The 23,947-nt window shown below is 39.6% G+C and overlaps 1 protein-coding gene across 1 annotated transcript in view; it reads left to right on the plus strand.

The window, feature by feature from the left end:
- CORIN (corin, serine peptidase) overlaps window positions 1–23,947 on the plus strand; it is a 342,333-nt gene that overhangs the window by 225,323 nt on the left and 93,063 nt on the right. The window contains exons 8-11 of the mRNA XM_006872676.1: window positions 4,035–4,145; window positions 14,280–14,511; window positions 20,258–20,403; window positions 21,146–21,253. Of these exons, the coding sequence (XP_006872738.1) occupies window positions 4,035–4,145; window positions 14,280–14,511; window positions 20,258–20,403; window positions 21,146–21,253 (597 nt within the window). The remainder of the gene's footprint in view (window positions 1–4,034; window positions 4,146–14,279; window positions 14,512–20,257; window positions 20,404–21,145; window positions 21,254–23,947) is intronic.

Genomic DNA, 23,947 nt, shown 5'->3' on the forward strand with positions numbered 1-23,947 from the left:
ATATGAGATATAAGAAAGCCATATGATAAAATGTTCAAAGAAGTAAAATTCTAGCATCTTTGTGTTTTTATTTACTCTCGTGAATTCAGCATGCTGTTGTTGTTTGTTGCTATTGTTAAGTGCCATTGAATCAGTTCTGGCTCATAGCAGCCCAGTATAGGATTTCCAAGGAGTGGCTGGTGGGTTTGAACCACTGACCTTTCAGTTCAAATCGACTTTTTGGTCCAGTGCAGTATGTTGTAGTTGTTGAGTGTCATCAAGTTAGTTCAGACCCATTGTGATGCTGTATAGGGTTTCCATGGAGCAGCTGGTAAGTTTGAACCACCAATCTTGCAATTCAAACCAACTTGCAGTTGAGTGTTTATCCTATAGTACCACAATCAATTCTGATTGATGATTTGAGCTTCTCCAGAGCCAATGTCCACAGATGTAATTGATTTGACTCCTGTGAACTATGGAGTTAATACACACTCCACCACCTGACTCACTTTGTCGTACTGTGGTGTCATACAGCTTGCCCCAAATACTGGTCAATACCGACATTCTACTAGATAAGGCTGGGGAAGCATGCAGGGACCATTCTTCCGAGGCTTTAAAAGAGTTGTGGTGCAGGTGACTCCCATGAGTCAGAGTAGAATTGTGCTTAGTAGGAGTTTCAATGACTTTTAGAAGTAGATCATCAAATGTTTCTTACCAGGCTTCTGGGTAGACTTGAATGGAAAGTACAGACTTTTGGTTAGCAGCCGAATATTAACCATTTATACCATCCAGAGACCCTTCCTTCCCCCAAGACATTGGGTCCTATTAATAATCTATTAGGCCCTAGATTCTTCAGACTCTCTCATCCTATTAGCTCAATCTTCCTCACTCCCTCGTTCTGAGTGTTTTAAGCTCCAGTGATTTTGACCTGTGTACTTTCCTACCTCCAGACTTTAGAATCCCAGGATCGGGCAGTGTTTAGTTCTGTTGTGCATTGGGTCACTATGAGTTGGTACCGACTCAGTGGCACTTAAGAACAACAACAACAACAATAATTTTCTGTTTGGGAAACTCATCTTTCTCCTTCATTCCAACTACCCTATGTGCCCAGAAACTGCCTTCAGGAAGTTTTCCCTTACTACCTTCATTTTGCTTCCGCTGCTGATTGTTATACAACCTTCATGAGAACAGTGATCACACAGCACTATGAAGTTTTGTTCCTGACAACAGCCGTATTAGAGTTGAATTTTCTTCATAGATGGTATCATGCCCTTTTGTCTTTTAATACTCAGTGCCTAGCCCAGTACTTGTCACAAAACAAAACAAGTCACACACACACACACACACAAGTTGCTGTGAAGTCAGTTCTGACTCATAGCGACCCCGGTGTGTCATACTAGAACTGCACGCCATTGAGTTTTCTATGTTGGACTTTTGGAAGTTAGATCAGTAGGACTTTCATTGGAGGTGCCGCCATAGACGCCAAACCCATTGACTACCATTGAGTCATTTCCAGTTTAGAGTGACCCTTTGGGCAGCAGAGAATGGCCCCCAGAGAGTTTCTAAGGCTGTAATCTTTTTCCCATGGAGCCAGTGGTGGGATCAAACCACAAACTTTTCAGTTAGCAGCAAAGTGCTTTAACCACTGAAGCTCCAGAACTACTTGCTACATGTTCTGGAGTGTCACTGAGTTGCTTCCGACTCATAGTGACCCTGTATAGGATTTCCAAGGAGTAGCTGGTGGGTTTGAATGGCCAACCTTTTGGTTAGCAGTCCAGTGCTGACCCTACGGCACCATGCCAGGACTCCTGTTGTCATGTGCTGTTGTTGTTAAGTGTCACAGAGTCGACTCTGAGGAGTCGTCTGAAGCTTTCCAAGAAGCAGCTGGTGGGTTTGAACTGGCGACTTTGTGGTTCACAGTACAGTGTGATCCTACAGCACCACACCAGGAGTCCCCTGCTATCATATGTTGTTGTTGTTGTTGTTAGGTGCCATCGAGTTGGCACTGACCCATAGCAACCTTATGCACAGTAGAACGAAACACTGCCCTATCCTGGTCCAACCTCACTACTGTTGCCACGCTTGAGTCCATTGATGCTGCCACTTGGCCAACCCATCTCGTTGGGGGCTGTCATATAGTGGGCACTTAATATCTGTTAAAATGCTGAATATTGTATCATAAAAATTTCCTTAGGAATCTACTCCTGGAAATTAGCTGGTCTTGCCTTGAGAAGGGGTTGCTAGGTAGTGCAAGTAGTTAATGCACTTAGCTGCTAACCCAATGTTGAGAAGTTTGACCCCATCTAGATGTGCCTTGGGAGAATTGTCTGGCCATTTACCCCTGAAAAAAATCAACTCTGTGAATCACAGTTCTACTGTGATACACTTGGGGGCACTATGAGTCTGAGTCATCTCCACAGCAACTGGTTACTGATTGCCTTGAGAAAAAATTGGAGCCTTCTTTCAAAAAATAAAAGAAATACAACATTGTTTTTGCAATTTTTTCAAGGCTCTAATATATAGTATTGCTCTTTAATAGTAGTGGAAAGGAAGATGTTTCAAACAATGTCTTAGAATCCATAGATAACTAATATACATATATACATATGGTTATTTATACTTAGAAATAACTGACAAGATTTTCTAGATTATAAATGATATGTCTGAAAGTAATTGACTATAATTGGGAGAGCTAGAAAAAAAATGGGCAGCAATTTATTACCTTATCCATCTAATCTACAAATGACCAGGAAAATCGATGGGAAAAGCAGTTTCCTCTCCAAATACCTTAAGGAAAAGCCATTATGGCAAAGGCTGATGTTCCTGCTGTCATTCATTTGGAAATAAGTAATCCAACTCTCAGGTCATCACAGCTAGGCCGATGATCCTTTCCAAGGACATGCAGAAATATTGATAACAGCTGTATAAGACATGTACCATGACAGACTATTCTTTTTGAATTAGTGTTGATACCTATTTATTATTACAGAAAGTATTTTCCTTAGGGAAAAGACTAGAGTTGGGAGCTGGTGAGTCTAAAACAATGTTAAATAATTCACAATTCCAAGATCTTTGTATTGCTGTCTTCTTCAAATCACTTGGATTTATTTTAATTAAGTTATGCATTCATGTAAAAATAAAACATCATTTTGTTTTTTCTCCCACTATAAATGACAAAACCTCTTTTCTTACTATGTATGCTAAGAACTAGCCTGTTAACCATAAGGTTGGTGGTTCAAACTCACCAGTCATTCCTTGGAAATCCTGTACAGGGTCACTAGGAGTTGGAACCAACTCAAAGACACTTAACAACAACAACAACAACAATTGTGTTTGTTGTCAGCTGCCATGACTCGGCTCTAACTCATGGTGAATTCATGTTTTGTGCCCATTAAAAGTATCAACAACCAATACATATATATATTATAAAGGAGCTCTTGTAGTGTATGGTTATGAATTGGGCTGCTAACCTCAAGGTCGGCAGTTTGAAACTACCAGCCGTAGTTACCTGGCTTTCAGCTCCCGTAAAGATTTACCCATTCTGCTGGAGCAAGATGAGGCTTTTAGCTCCTGTAAAGATTTACAACTTTGGAAACACTGTCCAGGGTTGCTATGATTCAGAACCAACTTCATGGTTCTTAACAACAAGTATATATATACTTGTTGTTGTTCTTAAGTACCATTGAGTCAGTTCTGACCCATAGCAGCCCTGCATAGAGTTTCCAAGGAGTGACTGGTGAGCTTGAACCGCCGACCTTGCAGTACAAATGGTTTTGCAACCTGGCGTATTAACCCACAGCGCCACACCAGAACTATATATATATATATATATACCAACAACTTATTTTTTCAGTCCTACAGAATTCTTTAGGAATAACTTTTGTATTAAGTTGCCAGAAAAATTAATCCAGAAAGTACCTATTCAACATGAGTTCAGTAATGTGGAAGAAACTACAGAGGTGCCATTATTCAGCTCTACCAGACATTCTTGGTCCTTTAGACCACAGTCTAAGGAGTTTACAGATGATGAAAGTGAATGTGTGTTTCTCCCCTAGTAGGTCAGACCCCATGTCAAGAAGGAGACCAAAGATGCCTCTACAATTCCTGCCTTGCTTCATGTGGTGGTAGCTCTCTCTGTGACCCAAACAATGGTCCAAATAATTGTAGTAAGTACCACAGCTGACAAATGCAGTCATTGCATCGGGACATGCCTTTCGTTTTTTTCTTTCCCAAGTACTTTAAAATAATAAAGTTTGGAATCCCTCCAAAAAAGTATACCAGTTTTTCCTTTTCTTTACTAAAGGTTGCATGTGGTAGCTGAACAGAAACAAAATGGTCTTCATTAACTTAAATCAGAAACAAATGTGTCCTTGGGAATGGGCTATAAATCCACATTGTTTAATAACTACCATTACTTTCAACTCAACATCAGCTCCTATATATATTATTTTCTTGGCTCCCTCTGCAAGCAGATGCTATCTTTCTTTCTACTTACAGGACAGTTTCATAAATGAAAACCATCCAAAAAGCAAACATAAAGCTCATGCCACATAGAACTTGACAATCTGTCCTTTTAATAAAATGTATCCTCACCTTTTCAGGAACTTTGCTGATTTCTGATGGTCTTGAATAGTATGTTAATGAGTTTCAGTGACAGTGTAATAGCTCCAAATGGTGTTAGCAGATGGCTTTCCCTAAATCAGCATTTAGGAGCAGAAACTTTTGCAAGTAGGTAGAAGGGAGAGTGGTAGAACTATGATATTAAATGAACCAGAAAATCCTCAAAGATGCTGATTTGTAGCAAGATTTCTTACTCCTGGGTTCTGCTTTTATATTATACTCATTTCTATTACTTTTTATATTAATAATACTTTTTTTTTTGGCCTTACCATCAGCTTGTGGCTAGCTTTCGGTTGACAAGTGGTACTCCTTTTTGTTAACATCATCTTCTCTAAGGTCATTGGAAGTTGGGATGAGGAAAGGCTCAAATGTTTGAATCTGCTGCTTTGACTCAGGTCCTAGTTTTACTTGGTGACCTTTCTCAGTCTGTGGAGAGCTCACCAGCAGCGTGCCCTGTAACTGTCAGGGAGTCTCAAGGAATGAAGAAAGTAGCTGAGGAGGGTTTGTGGGAGGCAGCCAGTGAAAACACAAATTTGTTTTGTTTTGTTTTCTTGAGCACTTAACAACTTGTCTGAAACCATTAATGCCCAACTCCTTCTTCATTTCCAATATGAGAGAACAGTTCAAGTAGATATAGCTGTGCATTAAGACAAACCGTTTTGAGGTGTAAACTAGTTAAATATATATAATGCTGATTGATATTGTTGTTATTAAGTGTATGTAGTTCAAGTGGTACCTATTCATAGTGATCCTGTATAGGGTTTCCAAGGTTTTATCTCTTGGGGGGGGGGGTTAGAAAACCTCATCTTTCTTCTGCAGAGCAGCTTGTGAGCTCAAACTGTCGAACTTATGGTTCACAGTCCAGTATTTATCCTACAGAGCCACCGTGCTTCCGTAACATTGCTTGTTGTCATTGTTATTAAGTGCCTTTGAGTCAGTTCTGACACAGAGATACCCTGTATAGGGTTTCCAAAGAACCAGAGGTTGGAGGACAAGCTAGATGCAAGAGCCAGACTCAGCAGAGAACAAGCTAGCGTTGCACAAGGGTCTGATGTATTGGAAGCAGATCACGCCCTGAGGAAGTTTCCTTTCAGTTGATTAGCTGCTTACAGCAAATATTGTCATGGGCATTACTACATCTTAACTGCCAAACCATTGGCCCAATCAACTTGACATAAAAACTTTACTATCATGGTTAGGATTAGCACTGGACTACTAAACACAAGGTCAGTTCAAAGCCACCAAGGGCTCCGTGGGAGAAAGTAGAGGCTATTTAGTCCCTTAAAGATTTGTAGTCTCGAAAGCCCTATACAGGGCTCCTATGAGTCAGACTGTACTTGGTGGCAATGGATTAGGTTTGGGGTTTTACCATTGGGGAAGCAAATAGTAGATGAGAGAAATTATCTCTTTTTAAAGACTTGTTGCTATTTTCATTGTTGTGTTTCATTGAGTTGGTTCCAACTCACAGTGACCTTGTAGAAGTCTTCTGAGAGCAGCTGGTGGGTTCAACTACAGAACCTTTGATTACCAGCTCACCTCTTATCCAAAAGTGCTAAACCAGGATTTGTTGCTACCTGATAAGTGAAAAACAAGTGACTGAACTAGAATATCACTGTTTTGTAGCACGCAGTGAATTAATGTGCCAAGGGACTTAGCAACTACAGGTGATGGAATCACAAAAAGAGAGAAACCAGACATGAAGTGCCTCCTGATGAAAGAACACCACAGCCACCTGTACTCTTGCCAAAGGCAGGAAACCTGATCAACACTCTGGATCTGGTGGCCAATTTTCAGACAACAGAGAAGACAGAGAAGCATGTTTAACCTCAGGTGCAACAAATCATCCCAACTCTGACACGCTGTACTGGTCAAATCTCTGGGTTCTTCAACAGTTAAATTATTTTAAAATGATAATAAGATGATGACGGCTGTTAGTTATAAAAGACTTAAGAGACGAAGCACATTTTAACAAGTGGACAAATATAAACTATAGTAACCTTGGCTTTGCACATTCAAGTAATAAAACTAGAAAGAAGAACAGGATAGTGATAACTATGGAATACAGTGGCTACTTTGGGGAAAAGGAGAAAGTTGAGATGGGACAGAGTACATAGAGAGGCTTCTAGAATGTCTGGCAAAGTTCTCTTTCTTATAAGAATAAATGTGATGGGAATTTTTTTTTTATTGCAATGACAAATCTAACAAGGGACTAATCTCTACAATTCATAGAAAACTACAACACCTCTACAAGAAAAAAACAAACAACTCAGCAACAACAAAAAACGGGCCAAGGACATGAACAGACAATTCACCAAAGAAGACATTCATGTAGTCAGCAACATATGAAGAAGTGTTTACTGTCACTGGCCATTGGTGTTGTTGTTAGGTGCCATCAAGTCGGTACTGACTCATAGCGACCTTATGCACAGCAGAATGGAACACTGCCTGATCCTGGGCCAACCTCACTGTTGTTGCCACGCTTGAGTCCATTGATGCTGACACTTGGCCAATCCATCTTGCTGGGGGTCTTCCTCTTTTTCTCTGACCCTCCACCTTACCAAACATGATATCCTTCTCCAGCGACTGATCCCTCCTGACAATATGTCTGAAGTATGAGAGATGAAGTTTGACCATCCTGGCCTCCAAGGAGCACTCTGGCTGCACTTCTTCCAACACAGATCTGTTGGTTCTTTTGGTAGCCCATGGCACTTTCAATATTCTCCTCCAACACCACAACTCAAAAGCATCAATTCTTCTATGGTCTTCCTTATTCACTGTCCAGCTTTCGCATGCATATGAGGTTATTGAAAATATCATGGCTTGGGGTCAGGCGCACCTTAGTCTTCAAGCTGACATCTTTGTTCTTCAACATTTTAAAAAGGTCTTGTGTAGCAGATTTGCCTAATGCAACAGGTTGTTTGATTTCTTGACAGCTGTTTCCATGAGTGTTGATAGTTGATCCAAGAAGAATGAAGTCCTTGACAACTTCAATCTTTTCTCTGTTGATAAGAATGTTGTTTACTGGTCCAGTGGTGAGGATTTTTGTAATTAGATAGATACAAATCAAAGCAGCAACAAAATACTGTATTAATAGCAAAGTTAAAAAAACAAACAAAAACAAAACAGAGGACAACAAACACTGGCAAGTGTGTGGAGAGACAGGGACCCATCTACATTGTTAGTAAAATGGTACAATCATTGTAAAAAAGCAGTATTGCACATCCTCACAAAGTTAGAAACACTGTGTGGCCCAGCAATTCCTCAACTTTGTATATATCCACAAGAAATGTTCATTGTAGCACTATTCACAATAGCAAAAAGATGGAAACAGCTGATGTGTCGTCAGTGAAAGAATGAATAAACAGACTTTGCTACAGATATACAATATAATACTATGCAACATTGAAGAATAACAGTAAACCTACAAAACACCTTATAGCATGGATAAACCTGGAGGATATTATGCTCAGTGAAATTAGTCAATCACAAAAAAGACAAATATTGCAAGCATGACATTACTATTTTTAAAAAATTAAAAAAAAATGTTTTCATGCTAAAAGAAACATTCTTTGATGGTTACTAGGGGTGGGAGGGAAGGAAGCGTAATTAATTGGCTACAGGGTTTTGTTGTTGTTAAGTGTTGTGGAGTCTATTCTGACTCATAGTGACCCTGTATAGGGTTTCCAAGGAACAGCTGGTAAGCTTGAACCACTGACCTTGCAGTTCAAATGACTTTGCAGTCTGATGCATTAGCTCACAGAACCACACCAGGACTCCTAGCGGGTAGACACAAGTTAACTCAGGTGATGGGGATGGAAAGAAAAGAAATACTGGCAGAAGAATGATGAAGACAGGTGAAGACACAGGGATGTATGTCAGGGCTAAAAGGAGTAGAAGTAAATAGGGTTATATACACAACGTTGGAACAACTGTGTTTTATGGGTAGGTACATGAACAGATACACAGGCTGAACCGGTATGGGAGGAAGAGTGGATCATGCACAAAAATATAAAAGGATTTGAAAGAGGAAATTTGTACGTGGGTATTTACCTTTGCTGCAAATGAATGTGGTAGAGCATACAGTGTACAAAATGATGAAAACTTCTTAGATATTATCAAACACCTGGGCCTGGCTGCTCAGGACCATAGTTTCAGGAAACATCATAGTCAATTGGCATAGCAAAGTCCACAAAGACAATGTTCTGCATCCAACTTTGGTGAGTAGTGTCTGAGATTTTAAAAGCTAATGAGTGGCTATCTAAGGTGCAAGTATTGGTCACTCCATGTGCAGAAGAATTGAAGAAACTTGGAGTCAATTCGTTCAATGGACTAATGGGACATGTGAACCATGTCAATCTCTATGAATCTGAGACCAGAAGAACTAGATGGTGCCTGGCTAGTACTACCAACTGTTCTGAAAGGTCTCAGACACAGTGGGAGAAAATGTGGAACAAAATTAAAAATTGCAAAAAAAAAAAAAAAGACTGGGCTTACTGCTCAGAAATAGAATGGAAGATCCCGAGACTGTGGCCTTGCCTATCCTAACGTTCTGGAAAGGAACTCACCCTCGTGACCCAATTTTCAGCCAAGCAATAGAAAGATCAGTTTGAATGGCAAGATCAGCGGTTCAAATTCACCATCCATTCCTCGGAAACCCTATACTGGGTCTCTATGAGTTAAAATCGATTCAACTTAACAACAACAATAAATTGATATATAAGGGGAAGGAAAGAACACTAGTGAGGTATGCTCACCATGAAATGGTCAGTCATTCAAAATCAAAAGGGCAACATTGACCTAAGGACAAAGTTGAGAAGGGATGGGAAGGCAGGTGAATGGGACTAGGAAGCACAGGGAGGAAGCGGGATAACTGTTGTTGTAGGGAGGAGAATGCAACCATTGAGATGAAACAATGATTTCATTGTTTGATTTGTCAAATGTAAAACTGATAATCTTGTCTGTAAACTTTCACTCAACTCACAGTAAAACGTTTAAGAGAAAAGAATAAACACAAATAAACTTAAACATATATACTAAATAAAAAATAAAAGCAATAAATATAACAAGCCTTTGTAAAGTTTGGATCAAAAGATTAAAATAATATTGATAATAAGAAATTCATAACAGCTTAATGTTATGTTTGCTGTTAGATGCAGAAAAGTGACATTTTCTCATGTAAATTACCATCATTTCATACATGATTTCCTGGAGCATCAGAGTATTCTATCACTACAAGAATATAACGTCATTTACTTAGCAGCCCCCTCCTGGAGTTGAGTTTAAGAATTTTCATGTCAGACTTTGAAAGATGAAATACTGTCGAGGTTCTGTCCGTTTCATCTTTTAACATTTATTTATGAAAACTTCATCTATATCCTGCACTGCTTCAAACTTTCACTGAACTGGAGTCCTGTGGCAGCTAAACCTCCTCACATGTTTGTGATGACATCGCCCCCTAGTGGCAGTCCTAAATCTGGATGCTGAATGAATCTAATGCTTAAGATGAAAAAGCTAGCTTATTGATACCATAAATCATAGAATTTGGGTTTGATGGGTATCTTCAGAGTTTATCTTACTTTGAGCTCTGTGAAAAATTCCTTATGAAGGAGTACAATTCAAAATTCAATCAACCTTACCAGATTTAATAAAGATCTCCAGAATAACATATGACCATGTATTACTCTTTTTATCTCCATTAGCTCTGAAACACTTAAAAGTTATATCTTATTCCAAATCAAAAGTGCTATGCTCTCCATAGATCCAAAGAGAGAAAAATGATTCATGTGTTACGTTCTATTAATCATCTAAATGAAATATACTGTATTAAAATTTTCAGTTGATGAGTAGTAGAGGGACAGAAAGGAAGACATATGCAAAGAAAAACAATTACACTAAAAATGTGTGTGAATAATTTAATTTTTGTAAAAGTATATGTATATTGGTGTGGTGCTTTAGGATGAACACTGGATTGGTAACTGCAAGGCAGACGGTCAAACCCACCAGCCACTCTCAGAAACCCAATATAGGGCCGCTAGGGGGTTGGACGACACATAACAACAACAGTAACAGCATCTGTATATTAAGGACATTAGGAAACAATATCATTGGAGCTGTAGCTACTGACTTGTAAGCGGACCATGATAAATAATTGAGTAACAAAGGCACACTGTGGAGTCCTGGTGTGACGCTGTAGGATGATCACTGGACTGCTAACCTCAGGTTGGTGATTCAAACTCACCAATCGCTCCTTGGAAATCCTCTACAGGGTCGCTATGAGTTGAACCGACTGGTGGCACTTTACAAAGACAAACTGAACAGTAATAGGGGTAGTACAGGTCTACTCTGGTAAAAGCCAAGAAGTAAATAAAACTCCTATCAATGCCTGTAGGGAGTCCTGGTGGTACTTTTTGGCTAATAGAAATGTTGGCAGTTCAAAGCTATCAGCGCTCCTTGGGAGAAAGCTGTAGCAGTCTGCTTCTGTGGAGATTGACAGACTTGGAGAACCTCTGGGGCTATCCTGATCTGCTGTGTAGGTCACTTTGGGTTGGAATTGACTTGATTGCAATGAGTTTGGCTTTTTATCTATGTATGTAAACGCTTGTATGCATAAATATGACCAAGTGAAAAACAGGGAAGGATCCAAGTCTGTCTATTGGCTTTAAGGAATGGCGAAAGAAAGGGGAGTGGGCAGATGACCCTTGTCTATATACATATTTGTGTTGTTGCGAGCAACACAAATTCATTTGTAATTTGCAAGTGTAATCAATCTATTTCAAAAATGAAAGAAAGCGATAACCGAACCAATACTGTACCTTATCTGTCTTCTTAACCTCAAGATGATGCCAACTTTTGTGGGTTACATCTTGCCCTGGGCACTGAATTCTATTCAGTTTTGTGTATGACACATTTAATATGGCAAGCTCCAGGCTGTTTATAAAGATAATAGCTGAGAAGCCCACAGATAGTTTTAATTGAGAAGTAGTCTCAAAGCTGTTTTATTATTTCACCCTATTGCTTATTGCTAATCTATTTTGCATACCACTTCTTAACCAAATAATTAAATTTAATTTGAATAATTACTCTTAATAAGGCATGAAGTCTTTGGTCTGCCTGGGCTAATTCTACTGAGACACTTGCTTGATTACCTCTCTGACTTCCCAGAACGTGGCGCATCTTCCTCAGGGAATACAGAGGGAACACGAAGTCTCTCAGCCATGTTTCCTCATACTTTCCCAGACCCCGTTTCTCCTTGTAAGACTTACTGAGTTCTTCTTGCTCCACTTGGTCCCTTTGGCTCCTAGCATTTTGCTCAGTATCATTATCCTAGCTTCTTCATGGAACTACTTTTTTTGTTATCTGTCATCAGGTCGGTTTCAACTCATAACAAACCTATATAGGGTTTCCCGGAGCAAATGATGCTTTTGAATCAACAGCCTTGTGTTCAGCAGCTTATGCTTATCTTGCATTCTTGGAACCACTGTTGTTTTAAGTTAATACTGGATTCTTGGAACCACTCTTGTACCATTCCTGGAACCGTCAAGTCGGTTCCAACTGATATAGGGTTTCCTGTATAGGGTTTCCAAGCAGTCGCTGGTGAGTCTGAACCACTGGTCTTACAGTTCAAACTGGCCTTGAAGTCTAGTGCTTACCCTATAATGCCACACCAGGACTCCCCTAGAACTACAGTTGTTTTTGTTAACTGCCATCTAGTCAGTTCCCACTCATAGTGACCCTGTATACGGAGCCAAGTAGCAGCCAGTGATAAGCACATTCCAGTGCTTATCCTACAGCACCACATCAGGAGTCCTGGTGCAAATGGTGGGTGTGCTTTGGTGTGGCACTGTAGGATAAGCACTGGATGCTAAGCACAAGGTCAGCAGTTCAAACCTTGTAGCTGCTCCTCAGAAGAGCTATACAGGATCACTGTGAGTTAGAACCGATTTGGCAGCCCTTAACAACATCAGTGTTACCCACTTAACAACAACACCCACAAGGAAAGGAAGACTAGGTCTTTCTTCATCCCAAGATTGTGGAATTTCTCAATGACAGGGGCTATCATTTTCATTAGTTTTGCAATTCCATCATTTACCAATACATAAATAAAGCAATGAGTCTTGGTGTGGTACTGTGGGCTAATGCGCCAGACAGCAGAGCCGTTTGAACTGCAAAGTCAGCAGTTCAAGCTCACTAGCTGCTCCTTGGAAACCCTATATAGGGTCACTATGGGATGGCACTTAACAATAACAGCAAATAAAGAAAACACAAGTAGTGTGCAAGGAGTGTCTGACAGGAATATGCTTAATAAGATGCTGTGATTTTCATGAGATATTCACAACTCACGACGTGGGTGCGGGAAGAGTGATTAGGCTAGAGGGATTTGGAAGAGAATTTGTGCTGAGTCCTGCTGGTCAAGAGTAGTTAGTTTGGTGGAGAGAATGGGAAAGGACCATTTCAGGTAGTGAGTGGGTGCTGGTGTACCTGGCAGCCAGAAGCATGATCCCCAGTATACCAAGAAAAGAACAGTGAGCACACAGGATGTTCAAAGTCACACCATTCACTGAAAATAACAACATTTTAATGGGTATTAGATGAGAGTTTGTGGAGAAAAATTACTTCCACCCAACAATTCTTGCACATTTTGCTTCATGACATTGATTTCAATTCCCACAATGTAGCCTCATTCCTCCCACTTCCTTTCTATGTTCACTCTTTCCATTCCTCCTCCTTTCCTATTCCTCCCTGTCTTCTGAGCTTTATACTAGGGCAAATGTTACCGTTTTGATATCATATGATTGATTTTTCTAAAGAGTACATATCTCCTTGGATTCTGAAAATATCTGGTGTTGGCACTGAACAATAGTCAGTGCTGGTCATAAAATAGGCAATAATGTTGGGAAATTAGGCTCCATTTGGATTCTGAAGTAGCTTTGCATGCCATGGTAAAGACTTATATTGTATCTCATTGGCTCGTGGTACCCAAACTCAGTCTTCTCTTAACTTGACATTTTCTAGCCTTATTTTAACTTCACTGATCAACAATAAAATGTATAGAAAAGAATTATCTAATTGCCTATTTAACCAAATACACAGATTTCTTTTCAATGATGTAAAGATGGCAGGGAATATACTAACTTGTTGTTGTTAAGTGCCTCCGAGTAGGTTCTGACTCATAACGGCCCTGTATAGGGTTTCTAAGGAATGGCTGATGAGCTTAAACTGCCAACCTTGGGATTCAAATTGACCTTGTAGTCCAGCACATTAACCCATGGTGCCACACCAGGGCACCATACTAACTTAGGAGTAATGAATAAATCGGAAAAAGATGGTGAATTGAAGAGAATAAAAAGTATCATAAAAGAGTCACTTTCAGATACATTGGGCCATAGGAAAAAAGAGATTTTCAAAACAGGCATGCCAGCTACTGTGTTAGCTGCTTTACATACAGAGATGAATAGTAATTTGCTAGAAGCTTTATATTATTCAGAGATGAATCTTGGTTTGTCGTGGCACCTCACTGAAAATGTATTTTTTTATATATCCCAAAGAAATGCTATATACTGTTTATATGGTAATCTGAGCTACTTTAAAGAAAGAAAATAAGATAGACTATTTCTTTTTAAAAAAGGTGTATATGTGAACTTTAAAATGCATCTATATCTGTATGTATGTTGTCTTGCTAGGTCAATGTGAACCAATTACGCTGGAGCTCTGCATGAATTTGCCTTACAACCATACACATTATCCAAATTACCTTGGCCACAGGACGCAGAAGGAAGCTTCCATCAGCTGGGAGTCCTCTCTTTTCCCGGCACTTGTTCAAACCAACTGTTACAAATACCTCATGTTTTTTGCTTGTACCATCTTGGTTCCAAAGTGTGATATGAATACAAGTCAACGTATCCCCCCTTGCAGGTAATATAATAGAGTCTTCACCATGCATTCTCATTTTGCTTTGGGGAGAACCAAAGGTTTGAGGGCTTGGTTGAGTTTGGTGGTGGTGGTGGTTACGTGCCATGGAGTCGGTTCCGACTCATAGCAACCCTGTATGGGGTTTCCAAAGCTGTAAATCTTTACGGGAGCAGAAAGCTGCATCTTTCCGCTCCTGTAATGGCTGGTAGTTTCGAACCGCTGACCTTGAGGTTAGCAGCCCAACTCATAACCACTACACTTCCAGAATAATCGCTAAGGAGCTCTGTATTTAACCAATGAGTTAGAATTCATTATTCAAATTCCAAACAAAAGAAATCTATAAACTGCTTTTGATAATAGTTCATGCATTTTAATCAAGTAAAATCAGTTTGGTGGATCAGAAGAAGCATTTAAAAAATGTGTATGAATGAACAGAAAAGGTATGGTGGTGTACCACTGAGTTGGTCCCAACTCGTAGTGACCCTGTATAGGGTTTCTGAGACTATAAATCTTTATGAGAGCAGAAAGCTTCATCTTTCAACTGGTAGTTTCGAACCACTGACCTTGCAATTAGCAGCTCAGCTGGTAATCCATTATGCTACCAGGGATCCTTTAGAAAAGGAAGGTCAGCCTCTTTATCTGGTGCTAGAATGTATTCAAAATGCTGTATGTTGTTATGTGCCGTGGAGTCGGTTCCGACTCATAGTGACCCTGTACAGGGTTTCAAGGCTGTAAATCTTTACGGGAGCAGAAAGCCTCATCTTTCTCCCGCGGAACAGCTGGTAGTTTCGAACTGCTGACCTTGCGGCTCGCAGCCCGATTCGTAACCACTATGCTACCAGAGCTCCTTAAAATGCTGTCTACTGATAACCAAAACCCACTGCCAACTCATAGTAATCCCAGAGGCCCGACAGAGTACAGCTGCCCCAGGGAGTTTCCAAGGCAACAGATCTACAAAAGCAGACTGCCTCATGTCCTCACTAGGAATGAAATGCCAGCAATTTGGTTAACCATCAGGAGCTTTAACCACTGCCATACCAGCGCTCTTCTGCATTCTGATAACACACACACAGACAACCCTGTAACACCAATCTTAAAAATGACTAAATATCACTGATCATCTTCTGCTTGCTTGAATAAAATAAGGGACAGCATTTCAAGAGTGTAGCTCAGATTTGGGATTTGAATTATATTCTAGTGATTAGGATTACTACCTGGCATCTACTGAGACAAGTTCTGGCTCTTCTTTAGCTGCTGTGTAGCCTAGGCAAATTCTTCAAGTTTTCTCAGCCTCCAGTTTTGGGGTTTTTTTTCCCCATCTGTAAAATGTAATACTGTTCTAAAAAGTATAGCTAAAAAGTAGAAACAGCTTAATTGTCCATCAAAAGATGAAGGGATCAACAAAATGTGGCATATAGCCACAATGGAACTTTATTGCTGTTAAGTGCCATTGAGTTGGTTAACAACAACCCTGTGTAGGCTTTCCAAGGAGCAGCTAGTAGGTTTGAACCTCCACCTTTTGATTAGCAGCCCAGTGCTTATCCTACGAGCTTCTGTTGTTGTTGTTGTTATGTGCCGTGGAGTCGGTTCCGACTCTTAGCGACCCTGTACAGGGTTTCTGAGGCTGTAAATCTTTATGGGAGCAAAAAGCCTCCTCTGTCTCCCGTGGAACTTCTGGTAGTTTCGAACTGCTGACCTTGCTGCCCGCAGCCCGATTTGTAACCACTACGCTACCAGAGCTCCTTACGAGCTTCTGTTAAAGGTAAACTAAAAATTTGGAAACAGAAAGTGGTATTGGTTGAACAACAAGATGATTATGACTAATTTCACTGGATTGTATGTGCAAAAAATGATGCACTGGCAAGTGCTTTGCTATATAAATACGATTTATCATGGTAAGAAAAAAATAACAATTCCCTACAAAAGATATAATCTAAAAAAGGGTAGTGTTGGCTATTGAATTGGGTTGCTGTTAATAAATGAGTGTTCATGTAAAGTACTTCCTGTGGGTTGCTATGAGGATTTTTGTCTCTCTGTATGCCATGTGTTTGGGGTTATAAAGACAGAGAACTTGGCATATGCAAGATGAATATGCAATAGATGGGTTGCTGCTGTTTTCTGTGCTGTTTTCCATCAAGTGATGCATGTACAGATGTGCTTACTTACACAAACCATATGTTAGGATCAGAAGTCATTTAGAGCTATAAGAAAAAAGCAATAATATCAGTTTAGCGGACAGATGGGAAAACAGTAAACCATATACTGAATATCAAATTTGTGACAAGGTAAGGACATCTATAAAGTCAGGACAAGAAACAAAATAGCAGAATAACTTGGGGAATCCAACAGATTCATCAAAGAGAGAGGACATCTAATGTTTGTACAAAAGTAATCCTGAAAATTTCTATTAAATACCCCTTTTAAGTATTACTAATAAGATATCTCCCAGTTTAGGCTTAAAAAGTTGTTTGTCGTATTCCACTTTTGGAATGAGATTGAACAACTAATCGTAATGCTTTCCAAATTCTTATATTTGACTTCTCTCTCATATTATATAGAGAGTTCAGTGTGGTACTGTGGTTTAATGCACTGGACTGCAAGTCATTTGAACCACAAGGTCGCCGGTTCAAGTTAACCAGTCGCTCCTCAGAAACTGTATACAGGGCCCCTATGGGTAGGAACTGACTCAATGGCACTTAACAAAAACTCATATATATAAATTTTCCCTAATGCAGTATTCTCTGAAATAAATTGATATATTCAGATTCAACAGAATTTCAGGACAACTTTCATATTAAAATACCTATTATGAATCTGATCCTGAGACGCTATTCAGCTAGTATTTTGGTGGTCTTCTTTTAAATACTTTAGTTCTGCTTCTTAGGTTTATATACGTATCCCCCACCCCTGCCAGTAGCTAGGAAAGTAAATTTTATATTTTATGTATGTGTTGTTGTTGTCGTTAAGTACCGTGGAGTCGGTTCCAACTCATAGTGACCCTAGACAGGGTTTCTGAGACTATAAATCTTTATGAGAGCAGAAAGCCTCATCTTTCTCCTGTGGAACCACTGGTAGTTTCGAACTGCCGTCTTTGAGGTTAGCAGCCTGATTCGTAACCATTACGCTACCAGAGCTAAAAATAGATGTTACAGCTAACAAGTCATGAAGCAATATACTGGTACTTTTTACCAAACTTGTTTTCTAATTTTATATTTTAATTTTGAAATGATGACTCTGGAAAAAGGCTTTAACAGTACCAAGCACTTAAAATCAACCAGTTGCCCTTGAGTCAGAGGTGGATTTTCAATGACTGGGTTTCAGAAGTAGATCACAAGGCCTCTGAGTGATTCTGAGGTGCCTCTGAGTGAACTTGAACTTTTGCACTTTTGGTTAGCAGTCAAACAAGTTTGCACCACCCTGGGGCTCCATTGAGCCCGTCAAATGTGCTAAGTACTTCAGGGACATTATACTGTCTCATCCTCACAGTAACCTTTTGGGGGTGATACAGACCACCAGAGTTGCTACCTGAGAGCGGTACCCTAGAGTGGTAGCGTTAGACAGTATTACTTTCATTTTTTAGAAAAATTAGACAATGGGAAAGTAAGGCACCATGCAGTCCTCCATATAAATAATGTTGTTGTTGTTATGTGCCGTGGAGCTGGTTCCAACTCGCAGCAACCCTGTACAGGGTTTCCGAGGCTGTAAATCTTTACGGGAGCAGAATGTCTCATCTTTCTCCTGCGGAGCAGCTGTTAGTTTTGAATTGCTGACCTTAAGGTTGGCAGCCTGATTCGTAACCACTACGCTACCAGATCTCCTCATAAATAATGTATCATATGATTGATTTAAACTATCAATAGCGATTGAGCTAGATACTTGTTTTATAATCCCCAACAAAACTATTTGGTCCAACAGAAAGCTATTTAGTATGACTGAACTTCCCATTTTTGCAATTCTCTTGTTAGAATAGGAGTCCTGGTGTGGCGCTATGGGTTAATATGCTGGGCTGCAAAATTGATTTGAATTGCAAAATCGGTGGTTCAAGCTCATCAGCCACTCCTCAGAAACCCTATACAGGGTGACTATGAGTCAGAACCACCTTGGCAACTCTTAATAACAACCACAATTGTGAGAATGCCGTGACTTCCATCTTCCCGTCCCAAACTCCTAGACAAATCCAACATTTAGTTATGTTCTGCCTTGATTCCAGGTGGAAACTTAGAGTTGTCCCTGAAATGTCCCCATTTTATTCTGAACTTTTCCCCTTTCGGTTGGTGACTAGACTCATGATGATTTTTCTGGTATTCATGTATAGTTAAAATATTACATTTTTAAAGGAAATAAATTTTCCTCAGAGCTTTGGGTGTTTTCAATAACTTCATTAGATAGTTAAATAAATTTTTTAAAAACCTAAAAAGCTTTTCATATTGTTGTCAAATGTCATATACTGAAGCAAAACCATCTTTTTTTCCCCCATAGAAAGCACAATCATTGATAAAACATGCTGATGCTTTCATTTTAGAAATGTCTGGATACAAATGAGATACCACGCATGAAAGCAGCCAGCGCAGTGCCTACTATATCTCTTCTTTTTAAAAATCACAAACCGGAATTTTATTTTCACCGACTTGAGATCAGGGAGAAGTACCATGGAAGAAGAGGAAGCAGTGTCTTAGATAAACCCAAATGGCACACTCCCACGGCTGGTCACCTTAGGGAGTGATCTTTCAGGGTGAAGGAGTTGTATAGCTTCTATGACTCTTGGCAGTAGACCGTCAAAAGTGTTACTGGGAACTTCCCTGTTTATAACAAGTGGGCTAGAGAACCTGTCTATTGCAAAGGCAGAAGACAATGGAAACAGGAAAGTGGAAAAGAGAAATTGTATCTTGGAACTTCCCTTTTTCTGTCTCTGCAGTGAGGTTTCTTATAGTGAAATTATTTTGCTTGACTGTATTCTTTTTGAAGAGCTATTACTTGTTTTGGTTTCTCAAGTGACTATTATATATATGCAGATCTCTAAATATATTTAGGAGTCCTGGTGTGGCGCTGTGGGTTAATGCACTAGACTGTAATGTCAGACTGCAAGCTCACCAGCTGCTCCTTGGAAACCCTATACAAGATCGCTATGGGTCAGAACTGACTCAAAACCACCTAATAATAACAACGTATATATTTGTACACATATACCACATACACATATGTTGTTACTATTGTGCTGCCAAATCTGTTCCAACTCATAGCAATCCTGTTTAGGATTTTCAATGGCATGTGTACATAGACCCAGACAATTGAAATCCTATCTGGTAGCATAGTGGTTATGAATCAGGCTGCTAACCTCAAGGTCGGCAATTCAAAACTACCAGCTGTTCCATGGGAGAAAGATGAGGCTTTCTGATCCCATAAAGATTTGTAGCCTTGGAAACCCTGTGCAGGTCACTATGAGTCGGAACCAACTCCACGGCACATAACCACCATTAGTCAAAAAAGGAGCTCTGGTAGCATAGTGGTTATGAATTGGGCTGCTAACCTCAGGGTCAGCAGTTCAAAACTACCAGCTGTTCCGTGGGAGAAAGATGAGGCTTTCTGCTCCCGTAAAGATTTGTAGCCTTGGAAACCCTGTACAGGGCCACTCTCAGTTGGAACCGACTCCACAGTACTTGACAACAGCAACATATAATATCCATTACTGACACGTCCCTCAGACATAGCCTTTTGTGTTTCTAATGTTTTCTTTTCCTTGTTCTTGTAGAACATTGTGTGAGCACTCCAAAGAGCGCTGTGAGTCTGTTCTTGGGATTGTGGGCCTACAGTGGCCTGAAGACACAGACTGCAATCAGTTTCCAGAGGAAAATTCAGACAACCAAACCTGCCTAATGCCTGATGAAGATGTGGAAGGTTAACTTTTAAATTAATTACAGTGGGGTATCTAACCTGAATGAACATGTCAGCTACCTTTTGAAGTCTTACTCTGTCTTAGTTAGTTGAAAATCAGGTTGCACAGGTGAACACATCTGTGAATTGATTACAGTGAAGAATTGGGGTTCATCTGTTACACCATCATCACTTTAAAAAGAACTGCAAAGATGAGTTTGATGTTTCTGATTTTTTCCACTTTAACCACATTTAACTCACACGGTGCATTAGCTATGGATGCTGCTTTTATACTAGGGGTCCTGAAGGTATTGGGTGGCCATTAAACCTTGGATCCATGAAGTACAAATATTCAGGGATCTTGGCAACTTAGGATCATCAGGTAGAGAAATGAAATTGGGACTTGCCTACCAGGTGGAAAACTGGGACAGAGAAATTGATTTTGACATATTGAAAAGTGATGGGTAGTTAGAAACAGTGATTCCACTGGATATTTCAGACTTGGACAATTGTTCGATTTCCATTTGGGAAGAAAATTAATTACTGATAAGAATAAACACACTATATAGCTGATCAAGAGTGATAACACCAAAGAGAAAGATACTTATGAAAAGATAAAAGAAAGTTAACTTTTCAGAGGACCCGCCATATCTTTAGTAATAGCTTCTGGACAACATTTTGCATGTAAACTGATGACTTAGATACCCTTTCTGGGTTTTCTGCCCATTGAGAGTAACATAGCCCATATAACATATGGTTTCAACAGAGTGCTCACCTAGTCACTTCAAGTGCCATTCTGGACAATGTATTTTGGCTTCCAGAAGATGTGATGGGCAGGCTGACTGTGACGATGAAAGTGATGAAGAAAATTGTGGTATGTACAAGCCATGGCACTTTACTTGAATGTATAATAATATCTGATTAAGAAAAGGGACTGTGTAAAACACTTTAAACTGTTCTCTGGTAGAGACCAGGATAGAAGGCTAGTGTTTTTACTTCTTAAATTGTTAAACTGCAAAGCACAAATTTGGTAAGTGTTTTAGCCTGCCAAGTTATTGATTTTCCTAAATTATGTTTTTATCAGTGATATATATTTGCAAACACTTAGTTAACAAAGGAGGACTTCCCAAATGTAAAGCTTTAATTTTATTAACAGTGCTTCTAAAGTAGGACTCCTGGTGTAGCACTGTAGGATAAACACTGGACTGCTAACTTAAAGATCAGTGGTTTAAACTCACCAGCTTCTCCTTGGAAACCCTATACAGGATGACTATTTCTTGGGACCGACTCCAAGGCACTTGACAACAACAACAACAACTTCTAAAGTAGTTGTCATTCTGTTTTACAATCCAAATTAAGATATTCATTGCCCTTCTATATGATTCTCATGTTGTTAAACAGACATCTAGATACTCAAAGACAGGGTTCAGGCTTCAATGTTCTAATTTAATTGGGATTCATTTTCATGTCCTCTTTGATTTCATCTTTGCCTACAAAGAATAAAACTCTTCCTGACATTTTCTGCCCTTGAACTTCAAAATCACAATGGAAAGGTCAGAAATGCCAATGGTAATTTTAGTGGCGCCGATTCCCATTTTATTCCCCTGCAATCCTTTATACACGTAACCTCAGAATGTGACAAGGAATCAAAAATGAACAATGTTCATTTCTGCACAATATTCTAGAGTAACGCAAAATGGCTGAAGGACTATACGAAGAATAGTTTGGTTATCATTATTTAGCATGTTTTGCCTTTAAAAATGTATACTTTTGTCATTGAAAGGCAAAACAATAAGGCAATGCATCTTTTAAAATGATTTCATCCTTTTGGCCTTTGAGATATGTAACATTACCTTGCTCCCTAAAATGAGTTTTCTGTAGTAGACTTTGCCCTTCTGGTCTAGACAAAATGTCAAGAGCAATCATCTGAAATCCTATCAGCTACTAAAAATGTGGGCAAGTGCATTTGCTAGACAATTAGTCATCAGAATAATGGCAGAGTGACCAGGGCAATTTTGTTATGAAAGAACATACAGTGTTTGGGGAGCTTTAGATGCTACAGTTGTTTGCTTATTTGTGGCCTTTCGTATAAAGATATATATCAGAACTCATTGAACATCTCCTATACAAGTGATTTATTGAGAAAGTATTGGACTTGTTCACTAAACGATGACTTTGATGGGTTATGATATACTGAGATACAATTCAAAATGAATCATATTAGATGGTTCTGGGAGTTTGCATGATACTCTATTAGATGAGACTAGACCTAGATTTTCACTGATGGAGGTGGTGGTTGTGTGCCTTCAAATCTGTTTCTACTCATAACGACCCTTTATGGATGGGAGCAGAAATCATCATCTTTCTCCACAGAGCTAATGGTAGATTCAAACTATTGATCTTGCAATTAGCAGCACAGCTCATGACCCACTATGCAACCAGGGCTCCTTAGATTTTCAGTAGGGATACTGAATATTTGAGAATATTGAAATTTAGTTTTAGAAAAATCTTTACCAATAATAAAAGGTTTGATTTCTACAGTACATTCTACAAAAAAGAAATTCAAAGCACTTAGAGGAGTTTGGGTTAAGTTTCTAAGTAATGAGTTCTCATCAATATTTTAACCGTACAATTAAAGGCACACCAGGAGTAATAGAATACATTACTTAATCCCTATCAAACACTGAAATTATTGATAGCCCCACTGATAGCACTAGAAGGAAAGTTAAACGTGACTAAGAAATTAATATACTTGGAGTTAAATCAATTGCTCTAACAATAGCAATTTATGAGAAAACTCTCATTAAGTTCTTTAAAGCAATGGATAATAGAACATCCACATACATTCCCCTTTGGAACACATTTTGAATGGGCATTTGCCACACTCTGGGAGGCCATGACAGTTCAAACCAAATAAGGAAGTCACATCATCGATTTCCCACTTGCCTACTTGTTTGTTCAGTGTTCCTCTTCCCCCATGGATAGGCATGTTGCCTGATGATGCAAATACCTGTTCCAGCAAAACTAGTTTTCATCCAAACTTCATGTCTTTCTAATTGATTCCATCCATGGTGGCATTGAATGCACTTAAATGCTTGGGCTTGACTGCCCTCCATGGCCTAGCTTCTGCCAAATGGCATGGTGTGCTCATTGTTCACAGAGCATGGGAAAGAGGCCATCGTAACTCAAGATGCTACTCACTCCAGGCTGCTGTGTTCTCCACAAACCACACCACTTACCAGGAGATGGGGGAATAAAACAGTGTGAGCCCTTCTAACTGTTCACAGAGTAGCCCTCCTCAGGGTATGGAGAAAAACTTAGACCTCTGGAATGAACTGAAAAAAGACCACACACACACAATATACCTTCTGGGGTATGTTGTTGTTGTTCAGTGCTGTTGAGTCGAATCTGACCCATAGAGTCCCTGTATAGGGTTTCCAAGGAACAGCTGGTGAACTTGAACCACCTACCTTGCAGTTCAAACAACTTTGCAGTCCAGCACATTAATCCACAGTGCCACTCTGGGATATAAGGCCTTCTAAACTGTATCCTCCTCATTAATAATAAT

Source organism: Chrysochloris asiatica, unplaced genomic scaffold (assembly GCF_000296735.1).
Source record: "Chrysochloris asiatica unplaced genomic scaffold, ChrAsi1.0 scaffold00209, whole genome shotgun sequence".
NCBI classification, from domain to species: Eukaryota; Metazoa; Chordata; class Mammalia; order Afrosoricida; family Chrysochloridae; genus Chrysochloris; species Chrysochloris asiatica.